Source organism: Copadichromis virginalis, linkage group LG2 (genome assembly GCF_057382275.1).
Source record: "Copadichromis virginalis isolate Kocher_CV1m ecotype Utaka linkage group LG2, C_Virginalis_male_GT1.1, whole genome shotgun sequence".
NCBI classification, from domain to species: domain Eukaryota; kingdom Metazoa; phylum Chordata; class Actinopteri; order Cichliformes; family Cichlidae; genus Copadichromis; species Copadichromis virginalis.
In genome coordinates this window covers 31,403,827-31,426,652 of record NC_140619.1, presented here as the reverse complement: position 1 = coordinate 31,426,652, position 22,826 = coordinate 31,403,827, and the positions used below count along the sequence as shown (strand labels likewise).

The following is a 22,826-nucleotide window of genomic DNA, read 5'->3' as shown; positions in this document are numbered from 1 at the left end:
ACGAGTGACACAAACTGAACTCTGTGGACTTCCACTACCCTCTCAAATGGAAAGAGGAGTGGAGGGAAGCAGTGGATGGATGAATAGATGGATGGACGTCAGGCGGGGTCACAAAGGCAGACTGACAGACCTCAATTTTTATCTAGGGCAGAGAGTCTGGTTATCTGGCTTTAGCAATAAAGAAAGAACGAAAATGGATGTAGTGACAATGATAGAGATAAAAATAATGGGGAAACATTGAAAGAATTTGACCAAATGAATTAGGTTTGTGTGTTGCTAAAAATGTGGAGAATATGATCGGGGGAGAGAACAAAGAGACTGGGGAAGGGAGGGAGAGGGATGGTAGTGACGTATCATGAGAGCAGTAAATTAGGGCACTGGAACTTGCCCCCCCTTCTCTGTCTTCTTCCTCTTAGTTTCCCAGAACATCCTGCAGTATTTTCTAATTAATCCTCTCAGAGGTTTGTTTTCTGCCTGCTGTTGATGCACACACGCCTCCATGCAAACAAACTAGTCACAACTCCTGCAAATTTCTAAATGAGGCAGTGAACCATTTTGGGGAAGTTTAATTGTGCACAGTCTGACTGCACTGCATCAGAAAGCAAAGACAAGAGAACAAATATTTTCACTGGCTTTTAGCTCTTATCTCCCTTTATGAGGTTCTCCTGGCACCTTTGATATATCTTTATAACAGATAATGCACTTTTCCTCTGTAGGAATGTGCTTGGCTTTTTTTCTACATTTTTATCTGGTACAGTGATCACTTAGAACCTCTGGTATGTCTTGTATTTGAATTGATTTCCCATGTTTCCAGAGTAAGTTCCCAGCTTCCTCCTCTGCTGATGGGTTTAACACCTGTCCCAGAGGTCGTGGCGTGCAGCAGAGCGTCCCACCAACACTGGTGACATTTAGATGACGGTCAGAATGTGAGATATGGCTCTTAAAACATTCCCATGATCCCAGTTGATGATTTCAAGTGTTGATGCCCAGTTTGCTTTTCCCTGGGGTTTCACAAATATGCTACATTCTCATAATTTCTGTGTGTTTGTGTGTATGTATTGTAGGCTTTCTGTCTAAAGACTGTGGCTGCATTTCTACTCATTCTGGAGATGCTTGTGGGATTTCCAGAAGGGAAAGCATTCAACCTGATAGCCGGTGCTTGATATTAGTGGGTGAATTTGACACATGGTTTGTGTCCCAGTTAGTTTTAGACAGAAACCATCTGGTTTCACACCTTGTTAATACCAACAGCAATTCAAGAACTGAGCAAGTTATTTTTTGTGTGTTTTTTATGCAAGCTATGTCAGCACGTGTAATGAATTTGTTGATGTGTATGCTCCCTGAAGACCTCGAGATTCTCTCCTAATTGGACGTATTTTCTAAACAATACTGCATGACTCTACTGGAAAGGGGATCAGTCACAGGGGCAGTTTAGGGGACACAGCGGTGCAGTGGGGAGAGAGGGGGAAAGTAGAGACTTGCTTGATGATGCACGCTTATTAGCCTGAAATATCCATGCAGCAGCTGCACCATTTCCGCAGCAACACCTGTCGCCATGGTGCTGAGTTGTCGACATGCCTCTGTGTCAATGTCTGCATGTCTGGAGGAGCTGCGCATTCACAGCGTGTCCGACCTTTCAGACCCACCTCTCTCCCACACACACACTTAACCTCCTCGGTTAATGTTCTGGTATGTCTAAAATCTAATACATGCTACACAACATCCTTCACATGCAGCTGTGTCAAATGCACACGCACACACGCCCGCGAAAACAACAAAGAGTAAACTGGCGTTCTTTGTTGAATCCTTGAACATTTTATTTTCTGGTTTCCTCTCTGTTCCAGCCTTCATCATGGAAATCTGGAATTTTCTGTTACCATGACAACCGCAGCTGGTGGAGGCAATGGATTAGATCCTCTGCACTGTGCTGGGGGCGTGGTAGCTGCATAGGGAGCGGGGTGGAGGACTGCTCATGGGGTGTATGGTTGTTAAAAGGGATTGGGGTTATGCTAGAGTGTTGTATGTGTGTTTTTAGTGTGTGTATGTGTGTGTGTGGGTATTAGAGTGTGTAGAAACAAGGTGGGGGGAGAGGATGCCCTTAAACCACTTTACACCAGATGGAAGCTTTTGATCTCCTAAAAAAATAACACACACATTGTTCCATTCTATTGGGGAAATTAAAACCAAACTGCACTTTCTTATTTTATGTTGTCTGCGACCTTTGACTTGATGCAGTCCTCATATTTTCACTCTTCTCTTTCACTGGCTTACAAAGCAATTAACCCTGTGTCTGTAGCAGCCTAATGTCAGCCTTCTCTTTCCCTCAGTCTGTCTTTCCCTTCTCAATTCCTGTCTCCCCGCTGTCTCATTTCCATCCTCCCAGCTGAGAAAACAGGAGCAAGAACACTTGGCAAAGAAGATGAGGGGAGAGAGAGATGAGGAGAGAGGGGGCTTTTCAGATGAAGAGAAAAAGGGTTTGTGGCTTTGAAAGGGAGCATTGTATTCTTCCTCCACATTGCTACAGCTCCATCTCTGTTATTTAGTCAAGCCAGCAGCCAGCACATTACTGAGTCTCTTTAAATCAGGATAGTGTTAGCCTTAGCAACGTTCAGGCTCCAGCGCTCCAATGCTCTTTCTCAATGACCCCCCCCTTCTTCTTTCTGCCTTAGAGCAGCAGATTCCCTGTTAACGCTGCCCTATGAACACATTCCTCTCTGCTGAAATAATAAATGAAAGCAGACTTTTTGAAAATTAGCAGGATATTTGTCTTTACAGAGATACAAAGATGATTTTTAAAGATGTGAGAGATACACATATCGACGGGGCCGGGTTATGTTAAAAAGTATAAATGGTTATACTTTGTTCATTGGTTCAAAGGTACCCCACACTTCTTTTTTTTGGTTGCTTGTTTGTTCTGGTATATTTTTCATTTGAACTGTTATTCTGCCAGAGTACTCATATTAACCAGATGGCATTGAACGCCCCATTGGTGTGTTAGGAAAACTCTTTTGTACATATGTTCCTTGAAGGGGTTTTGGAGTGGTTCTTTTTCCACCGCAGCAAAGGGCTAGGAGTCGGAGAGGAGCTGCTGTATGTTTTTGTTATGATCGGATTGTGAAATAAACCATATACAGTGAGAAAGCAACTCCAGGAGTCATCCCTGCCTTAAAGCTGCAACATATCATGGCGAGCCAGCCAGGAGGAAGGTTTGAAGAACTTCCCGCACGAGAGTGAAGCAGAAGCCTGGTTAGCGCCATTAGCGGCTAACGTTAGCGCTACCGCACGGCTGAAGAAAAACCTTTCTCCAAGCACCGGACCTGAAATCTGACGGACTAAAGACAAGCTTGTGAGTACCCACAATGGAGATAGAAGCCCGACGAGATAAGATCACCGCCACACTCTGCCAGCTAAGTCGTGATCAGCTCATAGAAGTGGGTTATAAGGTGAAAGGCTTTGCTACACCGCTAAATGAGCCTACAAAAGACACTTCCAGACGCCAACTGATGAAAGTTATAGAACATAAACTGGACGAGGTGGAAAACAGTTATACACCAGACGATGCTGTACAGTTTGTGAAAGAACTTTTATCGTTTTTGGGCGAATATAAAGCTAAAGACAATACGGCCGAGAGTGATTTTTCCCGCCCTTCAGACGCAAGAGACAAGTATGACGAGCTGCAGGAAGAAATTAGAGCGATAGGGCAGAAACTCAAGATGGCGGACGCTGCCCCGAACCTGCTGTCTTCTAAAGTACCAGAGGTGACAATTCGCAGGGAGTTTCGCATCTGTGGCCAAATAGGTGAGGGAGGGCAGCGCGATCGGCTGTCCTATACCAACCTGCTGCATCAGATGGAAAATGGACTCCGCAAAGGCCACAGTGAGTCAGAAGTTATTGAAGCAGTGATAAGAGCCATCAATCCAGGTCTCAAACTGCGTGATATGCTTGAAATAAAGACTGATTTGACACTCACACAGTTAAAGACAATATTAAAAGGACATTACCGAGAAGATGACACATCTGACTTGTACCAAAAACTGATAAATATTTCCCAAGATCCAAAAGAGTCAGCTCAAGACTTTTTATTCAGAGCCATTGAGCTTAAAGATCGCCTCCTGTACGCATCCAAGGACAAAGAAGCAGAACACTACAGTCGGGACCTGGTAAAAAGGAAGTTTTTGAGATCAGTGGGTACTGGGCTGCAAAATGACAACATAAAGTTCCAGATTAAAGCCCTTCTTGACAACCCAGATGTGACTGATGAAATGCTGATTGAGAAACTAAATGAAGCTGCCAATCTCGAGACAGAAAGACTGAACAAGTTAAAGAGGAACAATACAAAACCACCAAGAATCAATGAGCTACATACTAGGGATGAACCACGCAGCAGCTCACAGATCCCCGCCACCAAGGAAGACAAGAAAAATCATCCTCCACCCGAAATGCACGACCTGGTGAAAGAGCTGAGGAACGAGGTTGCAGAGGTGAGGCAGATGGTTCTTGCTTCCCTGAACGCTGGCAAGTCGCAGACTACAAAGAGGACATCAGATGCTGCCGCGGGTACCTGGAGGAAGAAAGGCTGCAGGACCTGCCAGAGCAACGGAGAGGGAGACAACTGCACCCACTGCTTTAAGTGTGGCCAGCCTGGCCACATCTCCAGAGGATGCCGAGCTCCACTTCAGCTGCAGGGAAACGCCAGAGGGCCACTGCCACGGGACCAGCAGTGACCCCACCGCCACATCAGGAGTCCCGCCGCTGTGGTTGCTGCCACCAGAGAGAGTCGGTCAGCACCCCACTCCAGAGGTGTGCAGGCTGCTCATCTGTCAGTTACTGTTCTAAAGCCTGTCAGGGACAACACTGGCACCATCACAAACATGTATGTAAAGCGGTGAGGCTAGTTGAACAACATTTGAGGGAAAGAGAGAAAAAGGGGTGGTTGTCATACATGGGATATTCTGACCTTCTATCAGATAAGCAAGGACAAAAATTAGTGAAGCTGATTGGTAGACGAAAAATGGTGAGATGCACCTTTGACAATGTACCAGTCACCGCATTGTGGGACACGGGTGCACAGGCTACCGTAATAAATGAGAACTGGAGAGTCGAGCACTTACCTCACACCACTATCAGGGGGATAGATGAACTCTTAGGTTCAGAACCATTAAATGGGCTCGCAGCTAATCAGACAGAGATACCATTTATGGGGTGGGTCCCTGTAGAGTTTAGACTGACGGGGGTGGAGACGACCAGCTCTAGTCTCCTAGTGCCCGTATTGGTCTCTAGTGACCCAAATGTAGCTCAGGATCCCATTATTGGATACAATGTTATAGAAGAAATCATCAACGAGCAACTTAAACAACAGGGTGTTAAAAACAGTGACTGTGCTGCAAATATTGTGAGTAGTGCTTTTGGTATTGACGTCGGATCTGCTAAGACTTTTATCCAGTTGATAGAGACACATCGAACAGCTGCGGAAGAGATCCAAGTCAAGACAGGGCGGAGTAAAGTTGTTTTAGGCCCTAGTGAAGCTACTACCATTCGCTGTCGCACACGCATACAGGCTGACGAGGACACTGTAATGTTATTTTGTCCTGTTCTGAACCCCAGCCTGCCTGAGGGGCTTCATTTGCAGGAAGTATTGTTTAAAGTAAAAAGGGGCAACTCAGCCATGGTCCCAGTATCTGTCACAAATACCACATGCCATAATATTACTGTAGATCCGCGTGTGGTCCTGGGGCACATTGAGGGCGTAAAAGCAATATACCCAGCTGCCCTAAAACCTGTAGAAACTCCAACAACTAAAACAGCAGACGATGCAGGTGTCGAAGTCCCATTAGCCCCCACAGGTGAGACAAGTGGTGTTTGGGATCCCCCTGTAGTTCTAGACCATCTAACGAGTGGCCAACAGTCGGCGGTGAGGATGATGCTTAGGGAGGAATGCAAAGCTTTTGCAAAAGACGAAAATGATGTAGGCTGCATTCCTAGCCTTCGGATGCACATCACCCTCAACGACCAAACACCAGTTCAAAAGACTTACAACAGTGTGCCTAAACCTCTGCATCAGGAAGTAAAAGCTTACCTGCAAGACTTGATCAATAGGGGGTGGGTTACAAAATCCAAGTCGCCTTATTCGTCACCGATAGTCTGTGTTAGGAAAAAGTCCGGTGACCTCAGACTTTGTGTGGATTATCGAGAACTTAATCGCAAATCGGTGCCTGACAGACATCCTATTCCCAGGATACAGGACATGTTGGACAGCCTCACTGGTAGCTCCTGGTTTACAGTACTAGACCAGGGAAAGGCTTATCATCAAGGATTCCTAGACGAAGACAGTCAGCCACTCACTGCATTCATCACCCCCTGGGGTTTATACCAGTGGGTTAGAATCCCATTTGGACTCAGCTCCGCCCCAGCAGAGTTCCAGAGGAGCATGGAGGAGTGTCTTTGGGGTCTGCGTGATGATATCTGTCTACCGTACCTTGATGACAATTTGGTCCACAGTAAATCTTTTGAGGACCATGTTGAGCATGTAAGAGCCGTGCTACAAAGGTATCAGAGACATGGGGTCAAACTTACTGCTAAGAAATGTGAACTGTTCAAGCCTAAGGTCAGGTTTTTGGGTAGAGTGGTGTCAAAAGATGGCCATAGTATGGATCCAGCAGAAGTCGCCTCCGTGATGTCACTTAAAGAGAAACACCCTAGTACAGTGGGGGAAGTGAGACAGATTTTGGGCTTCCTATCTTATTATAGAGCCTATATACAGGACTTTTCACGTATCGCCAAACCTTTGTATGAACTGCTAGCAGCCCAAACAAATGCTAAAAGTAGCCCACAGGACTTAAAAACACAGAACAAGAGAAGGAAGGAGAAAAACAAACAGGCTAAAGGACAGTTGCCTTCATCAGCCCCTGTGAAATGGACAGAGTCACACCATCAGGTTTTGTCTTACTTAGTCAATAAACTGGCCAGTCCTCCGATCCTAGGCTACCCTAATCTAGACCAACCATTTGTGCTTCATACTGATGCTTCTCAAGCAGGGTTAGGAGCAGTGCTCTACCAGCGCAGTAATGGCAAGTTAAGAGTCATAGCTTATGGATCTAGAACGTTAACGCCGCCAGAAAAAAATTACCATATGCATGCTGGCAAACTGGAGTTTTTAGCTCTCAAATGGGCTGTCTGTGAGCGCTTCAGAGATTATTTGCTGCATGCGCCATCGTTTGTGGTTTATACAGATAATAATCCACTCACCTATGTGTTAACGACAGCAAAGTTGAATGCATCAGGTCAGCGTTGGGTGGCTGAGCTCGCAGATTTCAACTTTACGATAAAATACAGGCCAGGAAAAACAAATGCAGATGCAGATTTTTTATCCAGGATGCCCCTCGATTTTGAGGACTATATGAACTGCTGTACACAGACGGTTAGCCAGGACGTGGTTGTAGCCTCACAGCAGGGCATATTAGTGCAGCAAACAGAAGCTCTAATGTTTAACGCTGTCTCCTTCCACACCCTTCAGCATCGAACACAAGCAGAGGAACTGCTGGACATGATTCAGCCAATACCGAGAGAGGAAATCTGTGCAGCACAGCGGCAAGACCCCGTGATAGGTAAAATGTACGAGTCTGTAGTGCAAAACAAAAGGCCCACCACACAGGAAATTAAGACTGAGAGCACTGAGTTTAAAGCATTGGCTAGAGAGTGGAGCAAACTGAAAATCAGAGAGGATGGAACTATGTTCAGAGAGACTCGACACAAAAAACAACTAGTTCTCCCCTCAGTTTACCACCCACTAGTGCTCAAAGAACTACACCAACAGATGGGCCACTTGGGATCAGAAAGGACCCTAAATTTAATTAGGGATCGTTTCTTCTGGCCTAAGATGCAAAGAGACATTGAACACTTTGTCAGTAATGTTTGTGAGTGTCTCAAACAGAGGAAGCCAAACAGACAGGCACGGGCACCTATGTTGAGCATAGAGACCACTCATCCATTTCAGTTGGTTTCAGTTGACTTTTTGCACCTGGAGCAATGCAAGGGGGGGTGTGAATACATACTTGTAGTTATGGACCACTACACCCGCTTCGCTCAGGCCTACGCAACTACAAATAAGACAGCTAAGACTGTAGCAGAAAAACTATTCAATGATTATTGTCTCAGGTTTGGTTTTCCAGAAAAACTACACCACGATTTGGGGCGAGAGTTTGAGAATAGACTATTGCACCATTTAAAAGAACTGGCTGGTGTTAAAGGGTCACACACTACTCCTTATCACCCACAAGGAAATGGGCAGACCGAAAGATTCAACAGGACCTTGCTCTCGATGTTAAGAACACTAACAGAGGAACAGAAAAGAGACTGGAAAAGCCACCTCCATAAAGTTGTACATGCCTACAATTGTACTGTTAATGAGGCCACTGGCTACCCTCCTTTTCTCCTAATGTTTGGTAGGTCACCACGGTTACCAGTTGACCTTCTCTTTGGCATTGAGCAGGAGGACAGTTCAGGCTCCTACCAGGACTATGTGGACAGATGGAGAAGGAGAATGGCTGAAGCTTACACTGTTGCCTCCAAAAATGCAGCTAAGTCAGCTGACCGAGGTAAAAGGCAGTACAACAAAAGTGTGCATGGTCCACCACTTCAAATAGGGAGTCGTGTCCTTGTTAGAAATGTTGTGGAGAGGGGTGGGCCAGGTAAAATCCGCTCCTATTGGGAAGACAACATCTACATCATTAAAAGACAAAAGGGAGAGGACAGTCCTGTGTTTGAGTTAGAGCCAGAGAATGGTAAAGGCAGGACAAGGATTTTGCACAGGAATATGTTGTTGCCTTGCGATTTTCTTCCGCTCCCAGCAGATAAGGAGGCAACTGTAACTAGTACTAAAACAAGGAAAAGACATTATAACAAACGGAAACAAACATGCATGACTCCGACACAAGTGGGGAGTGAGGAGGAGGAGGACACAGATGAGTTTTCTGATGCGGTTTTCACCTGGCCTTATCCTGAGCCTCAGTGTTCACCTACATTGGACCCCACAGCGGCAGAGTTTATGCCACTAAGGGACGGGGGTGAGCCAGATGAGCTTCCTCACATGTCAGGAGATGGCCAGGGGGACCCCAGCCAAGCTGATGAGGAGAAAATGGACAATAGGGAACCAGAGGATGTGGCTATTGTGGGGGCAGGGGAGGTGGACAGCAGCTCTGATGTCGAAGAGGCTTTGGAAACAGACCAGCCAAGTCCATACCCAAAGAGAGAAAGGAGGAGACCACAGACTTTGACCTATAGTAAACTTGGACAACCAAGTCTTGAAGAAAGAATAGTGGCCACCAAATGTGTGAATATTCAAGGTTACTGGCGACCTTGGTAAAAGGGGAAGATATAATGTTTACACTTGGTACCACTATTTCAGATTGTAACAAATGTACCTATGTTGATTGAAATATTGTGACACATGGATTGCAGGCCGAACATGTGTATGAGTAAAGGGAAGATGCTTAGTGTTCAGATGAGATGTGGACAAAGTTAATGCCTTTACAGGAGAGTACAAATAGCATGGTAATTTGATAGATTGAATTGTGGACAAAAAAAAAAAAAAAACTGAACTGATTATATCAGGAGTATACACAACTACAGTGCACGGTAGTTTGGGTAACTTAAAAAAAAAAAAAAAGGGTGTAATGTAACCTGGTACATAGTCCATGCCATTCTATTGTTCTCTATGGATTGTCGATTATAAGGTACATTTATGTCGGGACGACATTTCTCGAGTGGGGGAGAGTGTGAGAGATACACATATCGACGGGGCCGGGTTATGTTAAAAAGTATAAATGGTTATACTTTGTTCATTGGTTCAAAGGTACCCCACACTTCTTTTTTTTGGTTGCTTGTTTGTTCTGGTATATTTTTCATTTGAACTGTTATTCTGCCAGAGTACTCATATTAACCAGATGGCATTGAACGCCCCATTGGTGTGTTAGGAAAACTCTTTTGTACATATGTTCCTTGAAGGGGTTTTGGAGTGGTTCTTTTTCCACCGCAGCAAAGGGCTAGGAGTCGGAGAGGAGCTGCTGTATGTTTTTGTTATGATCGGATTGTGAAATAAACCATATACAGTGAGAAAGCAACTCCAGGAGTCATCCCTGCCTTAAAGCTGCAACAAAGAGCAATGCAGCGTTTGGATATGTGTGTGTTCATATGTGACAAATCGTTTGGTGTTATCCGACGCTTTTGTTCAGGGGTTATTTTTAGAGCTGGCGGAGAGTGCCATCAGAAAACTAACTTTCCATTCCTCTCTGTCAATTAATCTTTTATAAGGAACGTTCATCCTAAAAACAGCAGTTTCTCTCTTTCTCTGGCTCTGCACTGCAAGATTCCTGCTTGATAAAAGTGGAGGTCAGTCAGTTCCTGCTGGATTTAGATTCTGCTTATGATGAGTGGTTGTTAATTTATACACACACACACACATATACATATACATATATATATATATAATTTCATGTCAGGGTTATTCCCGACAAAAACCCAGATTAAGCTTTATCCTTTCAGTCTTCCAGTGTGCATATCCACAAAACAGACCTCTGTTCTCCAACATGTGGTGACCCTACATATGCAGAGACAGCTGCTGGAGTGAGAAAGGGGGGGGGGGGGGGCAGGGAAGGAAGAAGAGAGGAAGCCAGTGAAGGAGGATGGGGGGGGAGGAACTCCTTCCTTTGATTTTACTACTGTGAGGTTAAAAAACAGTAAACGGGCGCGGAAACTCACTTCCTGTCCCGCCACTAGCAACCCATTACGTCACATCCTGCTCTTTCTTCACATTGATTAAGTCTTCCTTGGCCTGAAATGAGATCCTTGTTTCCTTGCGCGGGAAGTTTCTGGCAGCTCCCACACTGACGAGGAAGAGAGGAACCTCCGTTTTCTTATGTAGGCGTGTGATGTGAATTATAGCTCAAATTATAATACATTTTAATTATCGTGGGTGCTCGTGGGTGTGTTTTGAATGTCTGGGTGTGTAAGTGTCTCTGTGGGCTGCCACATCTCTGCTTCCATGTGCATGTATCACACTGAGGATATGACGAAGCCTGGTCTTCTGGTTTGTGTCCAGGCTGTGTCACTAATGCTGTTATCGTACACAGGCTGCCCATTGTCAGGTTCTAGTCTGCGACTGCTATACATCACTGATTTGAAGTTTTTTGCCTGTTTGTCACACTATTGTGCATCTCTATGTGTGTATAATCAGTAGGAATGTGCTCAATTAAGCGAGATGGGGTAGGGGACATAAAGGGGGCAACAGAAGAACAATCTCCTCATTCTGTTGGGTCTCCCCTTGGGGAAATTTCTGACACATGGGGACAGTCAGGGCATCAGGAGTCTGTATGAGTCACAGGATGACAAACATCAGCTGACAAAGAGACTATAAAGCTATTTTAAGTCCTACTTGTATATGTATAATATACCCATATGAACAGCACCTCAGTTTCCTTTCATTGATAGAACCAGAATAGGCTCTAAAATGGAAGCTCATATTTTATTTCTCCAAATGGGGACAAACCCACAGTGCCTTATTACCTCTGACTCATCTCCTTGTGTCTGTGTGTGTGGGATATTCTCCAATCAGCTCTGCCATGTTCTCTACATATGGCTCAGTCGGTTGCCAGGTTTGACTAATTGCTGAATATGTTTATCTTTCCGCAGGTCATTGAGCTCAGCCAGGCCCTGAGCAGAGCCAATAATGGCTACTGGATATATCTGTAATGAAGATGTGTTGAACAGAGCAAAGCATCCAGCGCTAGGGCTGATGGTTACTGTGGCAACCATATAACTCAAGAAGAAAGTGGCAAGAGGAGACGGCCATTTTGGGTATGTGAATCTGCAGTGATTGATGGTGGAATGCTGTTGTGTGGAAAAACTGGATTGTTCTTTGTCATTTCAGGTATGATTAAATAGCTCCAGTAGCCGCTGGTCTTGCATAATCTTCAGGCAGTAACCTGGACTCCGAAAACCCACAACAGCAGGCATAACGACCTGATTCATGGCCGACACATCCTCTCTATCCCTCCAGTTTCTCAGTCCCTCCTTCCATCCCCCAACATCTGCAGCAGTGGGCTGCTCCTTTTGTTTTGCTTAGTGACGTCCTGTGGGCTATTTATAGAGTCATGTGTTATTGTGTAAGATCTATTGAAAGGCCCAAAGAGCATGTGCAGGCATGTTCCCTATAGTGGCCCCAACTTCTGCAAGAGGAAAGATAGAAAAGCGTGTAGCTCTAATATCAATGAGTTGGAGAAGGAATCAGTTTATAGAATAAGCTCTATGATTATCTTACATTTGACCTCAGTACTATTTTACTTTCCACCATGCTTTAATTATAACGTTCAGACTTCAGTTTGAGATCTTGGTGATCAGTTTTAGAGCTCTGCATGGTCAAATGTCAGCTTACAATAGTGAACTCTTGCACCCATATGTAACATGCAGGTCTTGTTGGTGGTTCCTCATACTACAGCGAAAACTAAAATAAACAATGGAATCCATTACCATTACGTTTGAGATCAATGGACTCTATTGAAACTTTTAAAGAGCAGTTTAGTACTTATTTGTATAGGCGTACTAATTGTTCTTGTGAAGCATATCCTTTTCTAGAAAGATGCTAAATAAATCAATTTTACTGACTTAATATGCTGTGCCGTGCTTTTTCTTTTTAAACAAAGAATACTTTTTTGGCAGCTGTAGTTCTGAGTCCTATTGAAAAAGGATCAGAACTTATATCATCAATTTAACATGTTTTTGATTAAGACATCCTAGTTCCTGTAAATTATTTGTAGCTTCGTAGTTTGCTTTTTAAAGAAATCTGAAATTAAAGAAGACAAAAGGCTTCTGGGATTAATTAGTAGTGCTGCAGCCACATGGTTAAAACTCCAAGAAGCATTTAAAACTGTTTAGTGAGCGCGATTAATATTGTTAACAATGTAATGATGCTCAGAGTAGCAGCATTAACACAAACCACACGCATAAGTAATTTTAAAATGAATCTTTTTATTTGAAATGTCAGTGTTCAAGAGAAAATAAAACAGCAATATAAATATTAGCATAAAAATAAGAGAGTAACACAGGGGTATAGCGTGGGGTTTAAGCATTTGATAAGAAAGATAATACAGCAGGATAGAGTAGGATTAATTCAGCAGCGGACGGACTTACACATATATAATATTTATAATCATTTGTTCATATGGACAGAAAGAGAATGAGAGGCATTCTTTCACAAATGCACAAGATAAAATCACCGCAAAAGAACATTAAGAGGTTACAGAAGGATAGAAACTTTTCCATATTTTTTTTTCTTTTCTTTTGTATCTTTACAGGGTGATAAAAGATAGTAGAGGGAAAATAAACACAAAAATATGCGCAACACATACCACAAGTTAACTAGTCTACGTGTGTCACTTCTTTTACTTATCTAAAGTTATCTTTATCAGTTATTTACACTTAAGTGTTAGTTGGCTTCCATGGTGCTTAGTTACTACATTGCAACACAAACTGCTGAAGAACATCTCAATTTTTTTTTTTATTATTGTTTTTTTTTAACTGTGGTTTTCTTAATTTTTTTTTCTTAAAAACAAAATGCAACACATTCCAGTAGTAAGCCACGCCTTGTGGAGAGGGACTTTTATTTTGAAAATGTTGGACATGGTCCCTACTATACAAACACCTGGCTCATACCATCGACAGGACTCGTGTTTATTTACAGTGGGGAAGAGCCTCACAGGACTAGGGAGTAGAGGGCGGGAGGTGAGGGGTGAAGAGGTTGAGGTTTCCCATTGGTGTCAATGGAAGAGAGAGATTTCAAAGGGCTTGTGAGTGGCATCTCCTCACCAACAGGGACAACTGCGCTTGGCTCTGTTGACCTCTACTACAGTCAGTGCATTTGAGAGAGTTTCTGGGGTGGGCAGGTCAACTGTGGTTCCTCTGTACATTCAGTGGGTAGAGCCAAGGATGTTTACCACCCCCTGATCGATACAATGGTGCCACCTCAGTCTGCTTACCTCTCACCATACCACTTCCACTCTCCCTAACCCACCCTGCAAGCTGCCTTTTTTTTCTTCATGCTGTTGTACGTGTCCAGGAGTTTGACAGAAGGATAGACGGCAATGTAAAAACTTCATATCTTATACAAACACTTTCTCTATGCTATCGAATCGTTATCTCCCAAAGAAAAGACATGATACTGTGCCACATCAAGACGTTTCTTCAGCACTTGAGGATGGTGAAGGAAAATACTCCATCGAGGCCCTAAAGGCCCGCAAGGTGTCTAGAAACTCCTAAGCACTTAAGTTTACCACATCTACATGTTTCCCTAAAGACTGAAGTGATTACAACCCCTACATCATCTTAAGAATACTAACAGTGCATTTCTTTTTGTTTGGCTCTCAATATGGGGGTGGTGAATGAGGGAGGGACACGAGCTGAGTGTGAGGAGGGGAGGGCAGGGCGGTGCGGGGCAGCAAGACATATCTGTGCCCATCTTGGAGGTGTTGCAGAAGAAGCCAGTCTCTGCTGCTGTACCACTGATATGGACAGCATGGCTCGTGACTCCACGACACAGCGCCGTGCAACCCCCACTCTTTGCCAGCCCTTCCTCTGGGTGCATGCTCAGGTCATAAAAATATCAGAAGATTAAAATCTGTTTTTTTTTAACTACGATTACAAAAGTAATTTTCATTTTGCGTCAAGTAAATGCTACATGTGCATTATATTGACCTGCGATTGGAGGGACGATAATAGATTCAAGATGTCCTCCTCCTCTGCTTTTGCAATGCATAGTTTGCAATTCTAAACTAGTATATGTGGTTTGAACCTTAATGAGCATGCAGAAGAGTTTGTAATACTTGTCAAACAACAGCCTTAAAGTCAAAGGACTTAACGCTTTAAGACCCAGCAATGCTGACCCTATTAGCAATCTAATGGATGGCAACTAACGTACTTTACAACAGCTGACTTTCCACTTCATGGAAAGTGCATGAAAAAATCCAACGTGAAAGACATTAACATTTCATTTCTGAATACATCACTGCGTATAGTCTTGTCATCCCAGCAAGGTTGCTTACACTGAATCTCTTTGACCAAGTTTTTGTTTTGTATTTTTGCCAAAAAAAGAGAAAGAAATATGGGCGGGGGACAGTAACCCCCCACACCCAGCCAAATATATCTACCAACAACGGTTATGTGAACAATAATAGACCTTAAGCACAGCACAAGTTAGAAACACTAACAGCTTTCAACACATTCAGATTCTTTGAGGCATTCAAGACACTTTCAAAGAACTTTCAAAATCGCCCATGTGGTCACAAGTGATTTGCTGTCAATATTTAAGATATCTAATGGTGGGGTGTGGAGGGTTAATTTCTCATCAGATCAGGCCCAGGTTGATCATTCCTTCACCTATTCACATCTACTTCTTCTCCTTCTTGGTGGACTTCTTCTTGGAGGCTGGAGTTTGGGCGGCCTTAGGGGGCTCTGGTTGAGCTGAGGCCTGAGGAGGGGGCAGTGCCTGTTGGGTGGCCTGCTGGGCCGTGGCCTGCTGCTGCTGGGGGTTTGAGGTGAGGGTGGCCGTGCTGCCTGGGATGTAGACGTTCTGACGATAGTCTGGCACGTGCTGCAGAGTGAACTGGGGGCTGTAGCGGGTGCTCAAGCCCATAGTGCCGGGCCCGAGGGTGGCTGTAGCCTCACTCACTTCTAGGGGGAAGAGAGACAAAGTTGGGGGACAAGGGGTGAGGAGGGAAGAGGACAGAGGGATGAAACTTGTTAGAAAAGCATTTGGAAGAATATCTAGTATAAACAGAAGAGGTGAAATTAAATGGGACATAAAAGGAAATTATAATACTTTGTACAGCAGATTAAAACGAAATTCAGTCTGAACATCCGGTTTAGTTCAAACAAAAACATAAAGAGACAGTAAGTGAACCTAAAAAGTAAAGATATGAACAAGAAGAAATATTAACAAAAGACTGAAGAGGATTTTCTTTTTTGTTCAACATGGTTGCTGAAAATGTCTTATTCCTCTGTTTATCTGGCGTTCCTTTTCTTAAAAAAATAAATAAATAAATCAGGCATGCCCTGTTTTTGTGAGCGTGCATGACGTAGCTGCTCAGCCCATAATTCTCCCACAGCCCCTGCATTGCAGAGCCAGGGAACAAACCCTCCCTCCCCCATTCTCTAGTTCATCTCAGCCTCCATAAACACACACATGCACATGACATTTGCAGTTCTAACTGTGCTGGAGCTAAAGTCATTAGAGAGAACACTTTTTTATTACCTTCTCCTCTGAAGTGGAGCGCTAATTAAATGAATTGTTCCGTGTTTGTCATTGTGTTTATCGGCACAGTGACATTAAGCACAAAGGAGAGATGACCTTCAGTATTTATCACATGCTCAGTTTGTTCCTTCCTCCCTGATGGCTCAAATTGTTCATTCTGTCTAACATGCAGGTTACCACCACATGACCATCTCGCCATTTCCCAGTGATGGAAAAAAAATGTCACACACCAGGGCCCAGTTCCCAGTGTCCAAGAAGGGGGGGACAGATTGGTGGTGAAATAACACTGGAAGTGACGACTTGAATCTGTTTGCCAATAAACCTCGTCACATTCGTCTCTCCATCATTACCATCTTTGTATAATTTGTGTTTGCCTGACGCTACATTTGGTCTTGGTAATCCTGCTGTTTTCTGCGTACTTTTCTATGCGATGACAAAGCCTGAAGATGAGTCACTGTGTGAATTCACCTCAGTGCTGCCTAAGCCGTCACTGCAGGGACAGAAGGGACAGGACAGGAGGGGGAGGATGTGTGTTGTAACATATAGGAATCATATAGGCTTTAATGTTACATAAATGTACGAGTAGCCCTTATAGCTTACTGCTTATAGTAAAACATTAAACATGTGATAAGTGTGTACAGTGGAAACGTGTCTCACTGTTGTGTTATTATATTCAACAAATCAGCTTTACTACATCAAGGAAACTGTGGGTAGTAATACTAGGTTCACGTCCACTAAATGGAAACGCCAGCGTGGACAGACAGAGCTTTATCAATGACTGAGTCTGGCTTGTTGCTCTCCAACCAAACAGGAAGCTAAACAAACCACCACTTCCCACGCATCCTGATGAGAAGAAGAGCAATAAATAGGTTTGGAAAAGAGATGGTGGAACTCATAGGAGGGACGAAAGAGGTGACAAGGTATAGGACCCACCGTTGGCTGCAGCCATCAGGGCTTGGAGCTGCTCAGCTTCAGTAGGGGGCTGGGGCCAGGGGCCAGTTCCCATGGCAACCTCAGGTCCTCCAGTTGCCCTGTGGAAAAAAAAAATCGGGAAAAAACACATGTAAATAAACTCTCCTCTACAGTGGATCTATGTGCGTTTAGCTTGACAGGATGATGTAAAGCAGAGCAGCTGATGGTGAAATACACAGCCTGAGGAGAATAATACGGGATGTATAGTACGCAAAACAGAGTGTGTCTCTCTCTCACACACACACACACACACACACACACACACACACACACACACACACACACACACACTCACGCTTAAACAGATTATTGTAAAGGCATGTGCAAATGCTGCTGGACACACACATGGTAGCAAGTGTGTTCACACATTAATTGTACAGCGGTCACACACTCGCCAGTATGACCCTGAGCAATGCGCCGTCTAGTAAATCTGATTAAACGTATTTAATGATCCCACCTTTAAAGGAAATAGCTGTCTGCATAGTCGCACATGCAGCGCTCAGTGAGCGCTGAACATTTCCATCTGGACGGGCTTCATGTTCAAAGGCTGGTTTATTTAAAAGCTGTAATTTGCATGTGGGGGTAACAGCGGAGAAAGCAGACTTGTATGCTTTGAGTATGCTCACCTACTTATTTCTATTCCCATGCATGTAACACGGCAACACAAACTCTGCAACTGAGAACTAGGTCACAATGTTTGAGTCTGTTCCCAAAGTGCTAATAAACCCCCAATTTTAGATTTTTAGTGTCAAAAAACAACAGTGTGCTATCTTCATGCTACTGGTAAACTATCATAAAATATAGATAAATGTCATTTCACTTCATTAGAAGCCCTGCATGAGACTCAAACATCATTTAAAACCATTATAGCAGTAGTATGGCTAATTCATCACCAGCACTACATTAAAAAAAAGTAACATTTAACTACTCTCAGCCATGTAAACAGTGGGTCAGAGTGTTGAAACAAAGGCTTTTTGACTGTATGGGCTAATAAAACCCCTCAGGACACTCAGTGGAGGCCATGGGTAAACGATTCTGTTGGTATGTGCAGCTGGAAATGACAGTGACACAGTGAAATTGTGTGCTACTTTCCTAATACAAAGATTTTAGAAATAAAGGGGCAAGGCAAGACAGTCTGTACAGCGTTATAGCACACAAGATGGTTTATAGTACTCAAGATGGTTAAACTTTTAAGTTTAACTTTTTATGCATGAGAGAACAGAGTTGTAGGCTCATCCTACAGCATAATATTAACCTCAAAGCAATAACCAGAGTCATAAAAAACTGTTTACAGTAATGCAAAGGATGCTATGGCCCCCACACAGCCATGAACACCAAATCGGTCTGGCCAGAAGAAAATGAGATAGCCAAGATGTTTGCACTTAGCAGGACTGGTGTTATTTTAAAGGGTGATTATGCCAAATGATTTTTTAATGTTTGGGTTCCTTTTTATGAAAAGTAAATATATTTAAGGATTTGCAGCTTATCTAAAACTTCTGCACAATAGACAGTGTGTTAAATGCATAGGATGTAAACAAGAAAGCTCCTTTCTACTTAAAACCAACTAAAAAAGCAATCAGACAAATTGCCCTGATCTGGGGAATAAAGAGAAAGTAAAAGACACATTAAGAGAAAAAGTGAAAAAGGAGTTTGAACACAAAAGCTTGGCTCTGATTAAGCGCAGGTTGCCAGACTGCACTGCCAAAACACTGAAGTGGTTTTCAGCTCAGTGCCAGAAAGAGACCGAGGAAGAGAAACATGTATGTCTTGTGCCAAGCAGCCAATGAGAAACAGACTGGAGAGGAGCACCCTCGGTAAGGCCAGAAGCAGCCATTTTGTGCCCCTTCATGCTAAATTAGCATTATTTTTCTTATCATATCCTCTAGTTGAGTTAAGTGTTTCCTGTGGTCAGGATTATCACTTCCTGTGGGCAAAGTTGTACATTGTGGTCCAGAATGATGTCCTCAGTTGGCCAGTCTGGGCTATCATTCTCCTTCGGTTTCCTTACATGATATGTTTCATCTTAATAGATGCCTTTACTTGTCGCTTTTCAGGGAACCTTCAAGAAATTAAAGCCACAGTAGGAAAAGGTAAAAAAAACCAAAAACAAAAAAACCCCTCCTGCAGCTCTTTGCTTCTTTTTAATCCCCTCCAACCAATGAAGCACAGAATCAGTGGTTAATGTTTTGATTTCACACAGAATTCAAATGCCACTCTATTTAACCATTTATTCCACTGTGTCTTACGGTTTTTCCTTTTTCCCTATCATAGGCTATATTTTATAATTTAAACCCATTCCTCTGGTCACATGGTGTACATGCTGACATCTATTATATCTGCATGTTAATCTCTAGTGCTTAAAACAGACTCCCAATTACTCCATCTAGGAACATCTCAACCTCTAACAGGCATTTTAAACTATCAGTCATGACACAGACGTTGTCATTGTCCTCTGGTTTATAAGTCACATGAAAAAGCTGCATGTGGTGGTGTTAAGCTACAACCATCACAGACATACATCAAAGGCAACACTGTATGGTAGGCAAATCTCAAAGGAGAGAAAAAGAAGAGCTCTCAGACTATAACGACTATATGTATAGCACACATACAAGGCATAGCAAATCTACAAAACACTGCACACAAACTGAAAAAAAGTGTCACAATCCTTTCTACGCCACAGCAGGCATTGTGGCCTATGCACATCGATCAACAAATCCCATCAAACTTTCGGGGAGACTAACAGAAGCTATGGGTTAGGTACAGCTACACACAGCACAGCACTCAACTGCAGTGCACTAACTAAAAGATTTGAGTCACTCCCTGCCCTTATCAGCTGACCAAGTTCCTCTTTCACTGAACGGCGGCAAATGCGATCCCTGATCAGCTGCTGAGGACATAAAGTGACCATACAGGGCCTACGTCTAAATCGGTACCTTGTCCCATTCTTCGGCGTCCATCGTATGTGTGTACCGTACGGCATGTGGGGACTAAAAACACAACAAGTTATACACCCTGAAAAGAACTACTGTGTATTTGTATATGCTTTAGATCTTGTTTGGAAAATGCTGAGTCAGCCACATACTTTTCAAAAACAGGATGTGAATGACATAGCTGTTGAGAAGTAAAATAAAACCCAGTGGTTTCTAAAAGTGCAGTAGCTTGTGTTTGTGCCTAACATTGCCTGTGTGTTTCAGGGACAAACCTCGACTCATAAGATCTGTCGCACAATCACAACTGCGTACACTACATGGGCAAATATCAGTGACAAAGCAATCAACACAGAATGTAAACTAAACAACACAACTGACATTTAATAAGGCAAGTAACTGATGTCAAGAAAACGTGTTTTCAAGTGACGTGGCAGGAAAAAATGGAGAGAGCAATAAAGATAAATGCACTATCCCATCCCCCCCCCGCTAGCTCTGGTCACTGTTCCTCATCAGTAGTACTGAGCGATGGCGCACAGGCTCAGGGAGCGCAGAGAGGAAAGGAACAGCAGGGGAGGGGGAGGGGGAGTGGAAGCTGCAGCAGCCATTTTATAAAGCAGCCTGGAAACAGGCAGAGATGCTTTTCACAACCTTACTGAGCAGAATCATGCAATCAGGTGGAACAAGAAACTCATCACCACTGGAATAAAATTTGAAGTCACATAAAAATGTTTGCTTGTGATGCCATCTGTATTTTAAAATCAGATGGCACACTGCAGGTAGCAAATTATTATGGTTACAGCGCTCACTACCATCCCCCCTTTTTAAAAAAAAATCCCTCACCCCTTTTACTCTTTTCCCCCTTGAAAAGCAATAACATGATCTAGATATTACTGCGTATTTCAGCTGAATCAATGTGTTACTCTGCTAACTCACCCGCTAGGTCCGGGTCTTTGTCCCTGTGTGAAGCGCCAGTCATTGTTGGGAGGCTTTTGCTGTGAAGAGAACAGAAGATGCAGTATGAAATATATGTTTCATCGCAACAACAGCAAGATGTTTCTAAGGTGCAGTTTAGTGTTTTTATGTATTTGGTTTGTAGTTGAGATGTGTGCAATGACGATGTATGCCTGTGTGTATCATTTGTCTTTACAGTTTTTCACTGAGGCTCATCAAAGCATTACAGATGGCCACGAATAACTGTACCTTCAGGCATCCATGTTGTCCCAAACACTGTGGGGCATAAACTGAGCACGCACACATACACAAAAACTACAGGCCTGATTAAAAAAAAGGAAAAAAGAAAACCCTCAAAACTAAAATCAAAAGACTGACATCATCAAAAAGAGAACGTGTTAATTTAAGTGGGCAATCGGCTTTGCACCAAAGCGGCCAGAAGCTGAACTGGACGTCCAAATGACTTGCATCTGAAAGGATTATTTCAGTGGATGACAGTACACATAGAGATGTGTCTAAAATACTGAGCTTGCCAGCTCATGAGTGGAAAAATGAAGGCAAACCAAAACTATGACACTGACAAGAATTTTAGGAGACACACAGACAGACTGATTAGCTTCCCACACTGCTTCTTATAAAAATCTCCTTTAAAGAGTCAGAGGACAAAAGAAGTTGGATACCAAAACTTAGAAGCAGTGATAAAAGCCTCTCCCATCTCTGCATGCTTCTGCTGTCTATTAATGTCTTCAACCCCTTTGCGGTTTTGTCCATCTCTACCTCACGGGCCATGCCACCATGTCTCTCTCTAGCTCTTTCCCTCCCTCACTCTCTCTGACTCTCTTGTTGTGCAGTGATGCGGTGAATAGACCCGTGGCTTGGCTCCAGATTCTGCTGCCTAATCGACACAAGAGCTCCCTGGAGAGAGAGGCCAACAGAATGATGTGCTGCATTATTAAAAGAGCTGTTCTACCCAAGGGAATGATGGAAAGAAGCAAGAGAGCAGCAGAGAAAAGTGAAAGACAGCTACACGCAAGGAGCAGTATTGACTGAGAATCTGTTAGAATACAGGTAAATAAAGGAATAAAGGTTAGTGACCACACAGGACCAAACAGGGAAATACAGTTTGTTGAAACAGCCTGAAGACAAAACAAGTGAATTTAACCGCAGGACCTGAAGATACTCCCAACAGAGTTGAGTGTGCATGATGAAGAAGTAATGGAAGCAGTAGTACAGTTGCTGAACAAGCCCATAATGCATGTAGCGTTGAGTGAAAATAGCTGTCGGTGGATTCAGTTTCAGTGTTGTTTTCATGTTGAATACAAGTCAGCTCTCCGGAAGAGAAAAACAAGGTCCGTTACAGACACGGTTGCTTGGTTATTCCTCGTAACAACTCGCAAGCTTTTTATTACAGTGTGAAATGTTTTTAATGGGTGAAGATGAGAGGGAGGGTGAAAAATGAACTCTCATCCTCCTTCACGGCAGAGCTCGGTTGATGGTTAAAGTCTAAAATTGGACACAGAGATGTGTATGTGTGCGTGGGCATGTAAATCTGTCTGGGTTGTAGGGAGAAAAAAAATATCAGCAGTGAGGGGAAGCAAACATCCACAAAGAAAGAGACCCAGCATTCCAGCTGCGTGAGTTGTTCTCACCACACACTTTCACAGACAAACACTGAT

The 22,826-nt window shown here is 43.5% G+C and overlaps 2 protein-coding genes across 39 annotated transcripts in view; one reads left to right on the top strand and one right to left on the bottom strand.

Annotated features, from left to right (window-relative positions):
• LOC146717704 (protein diaphanous homolog 1-like) overlaps positions 1–12,670 on the top strand; it is a 41,668-nt gene extending 28,998 nt beyond the window's left edge. Inside the window, exons 10-11 of the transcript XR_014914814.1 lie at positions 11,686–11,850; positions 11,924–12,670. The gene's annotated coding sequence lies outside the window, so the exon portion shown is untranslated. The remainder of the gene's footprint in view (positions 1–11,685; positions 11,851–11,923) is intronic.
• A 330-nt stretch (positions 12,671–13,000) lies between these two features.
• LOC146717672 (protocadherin gamma-C5-like) overlaps positions 13,001–22,826 on the bottom strand; it is a 295,905-nt gene continuing 286,079 nt past the window's right edge. For 35 of the 38 annotated variants that reach the window (XM_085429574.1, XM_085429612.1, XM_085479401.1 and 32 more), the window contains exons 2-5: positions 21,133–21,191; positions 20,203–20,256; positions 17,231–17,328; positions 13,001–15,717 (exon numbers count right to left, since the gene is read on the bottom strand). In XM_085429574.1, the coding sequence (XP_085285700.1) occupies positions 15,434–15,717; positions 17,231–17,328; positions 20,203–20,256; positions 21,133–21,191 (495 nt within the window). In that variant the 3' untranslated portion in view covers positions 13,001–15,433. The remainder of the gene's footprint in view (positions 15,718–17,230; positions 17,329–20,202; positions 20,257–21,132; positions 21,192–22,826) is intronic. The other 3 variants (XM_085479277.1, XM_085479367.1, XM_085479383.1) reach the window with 3 other exon arrangements.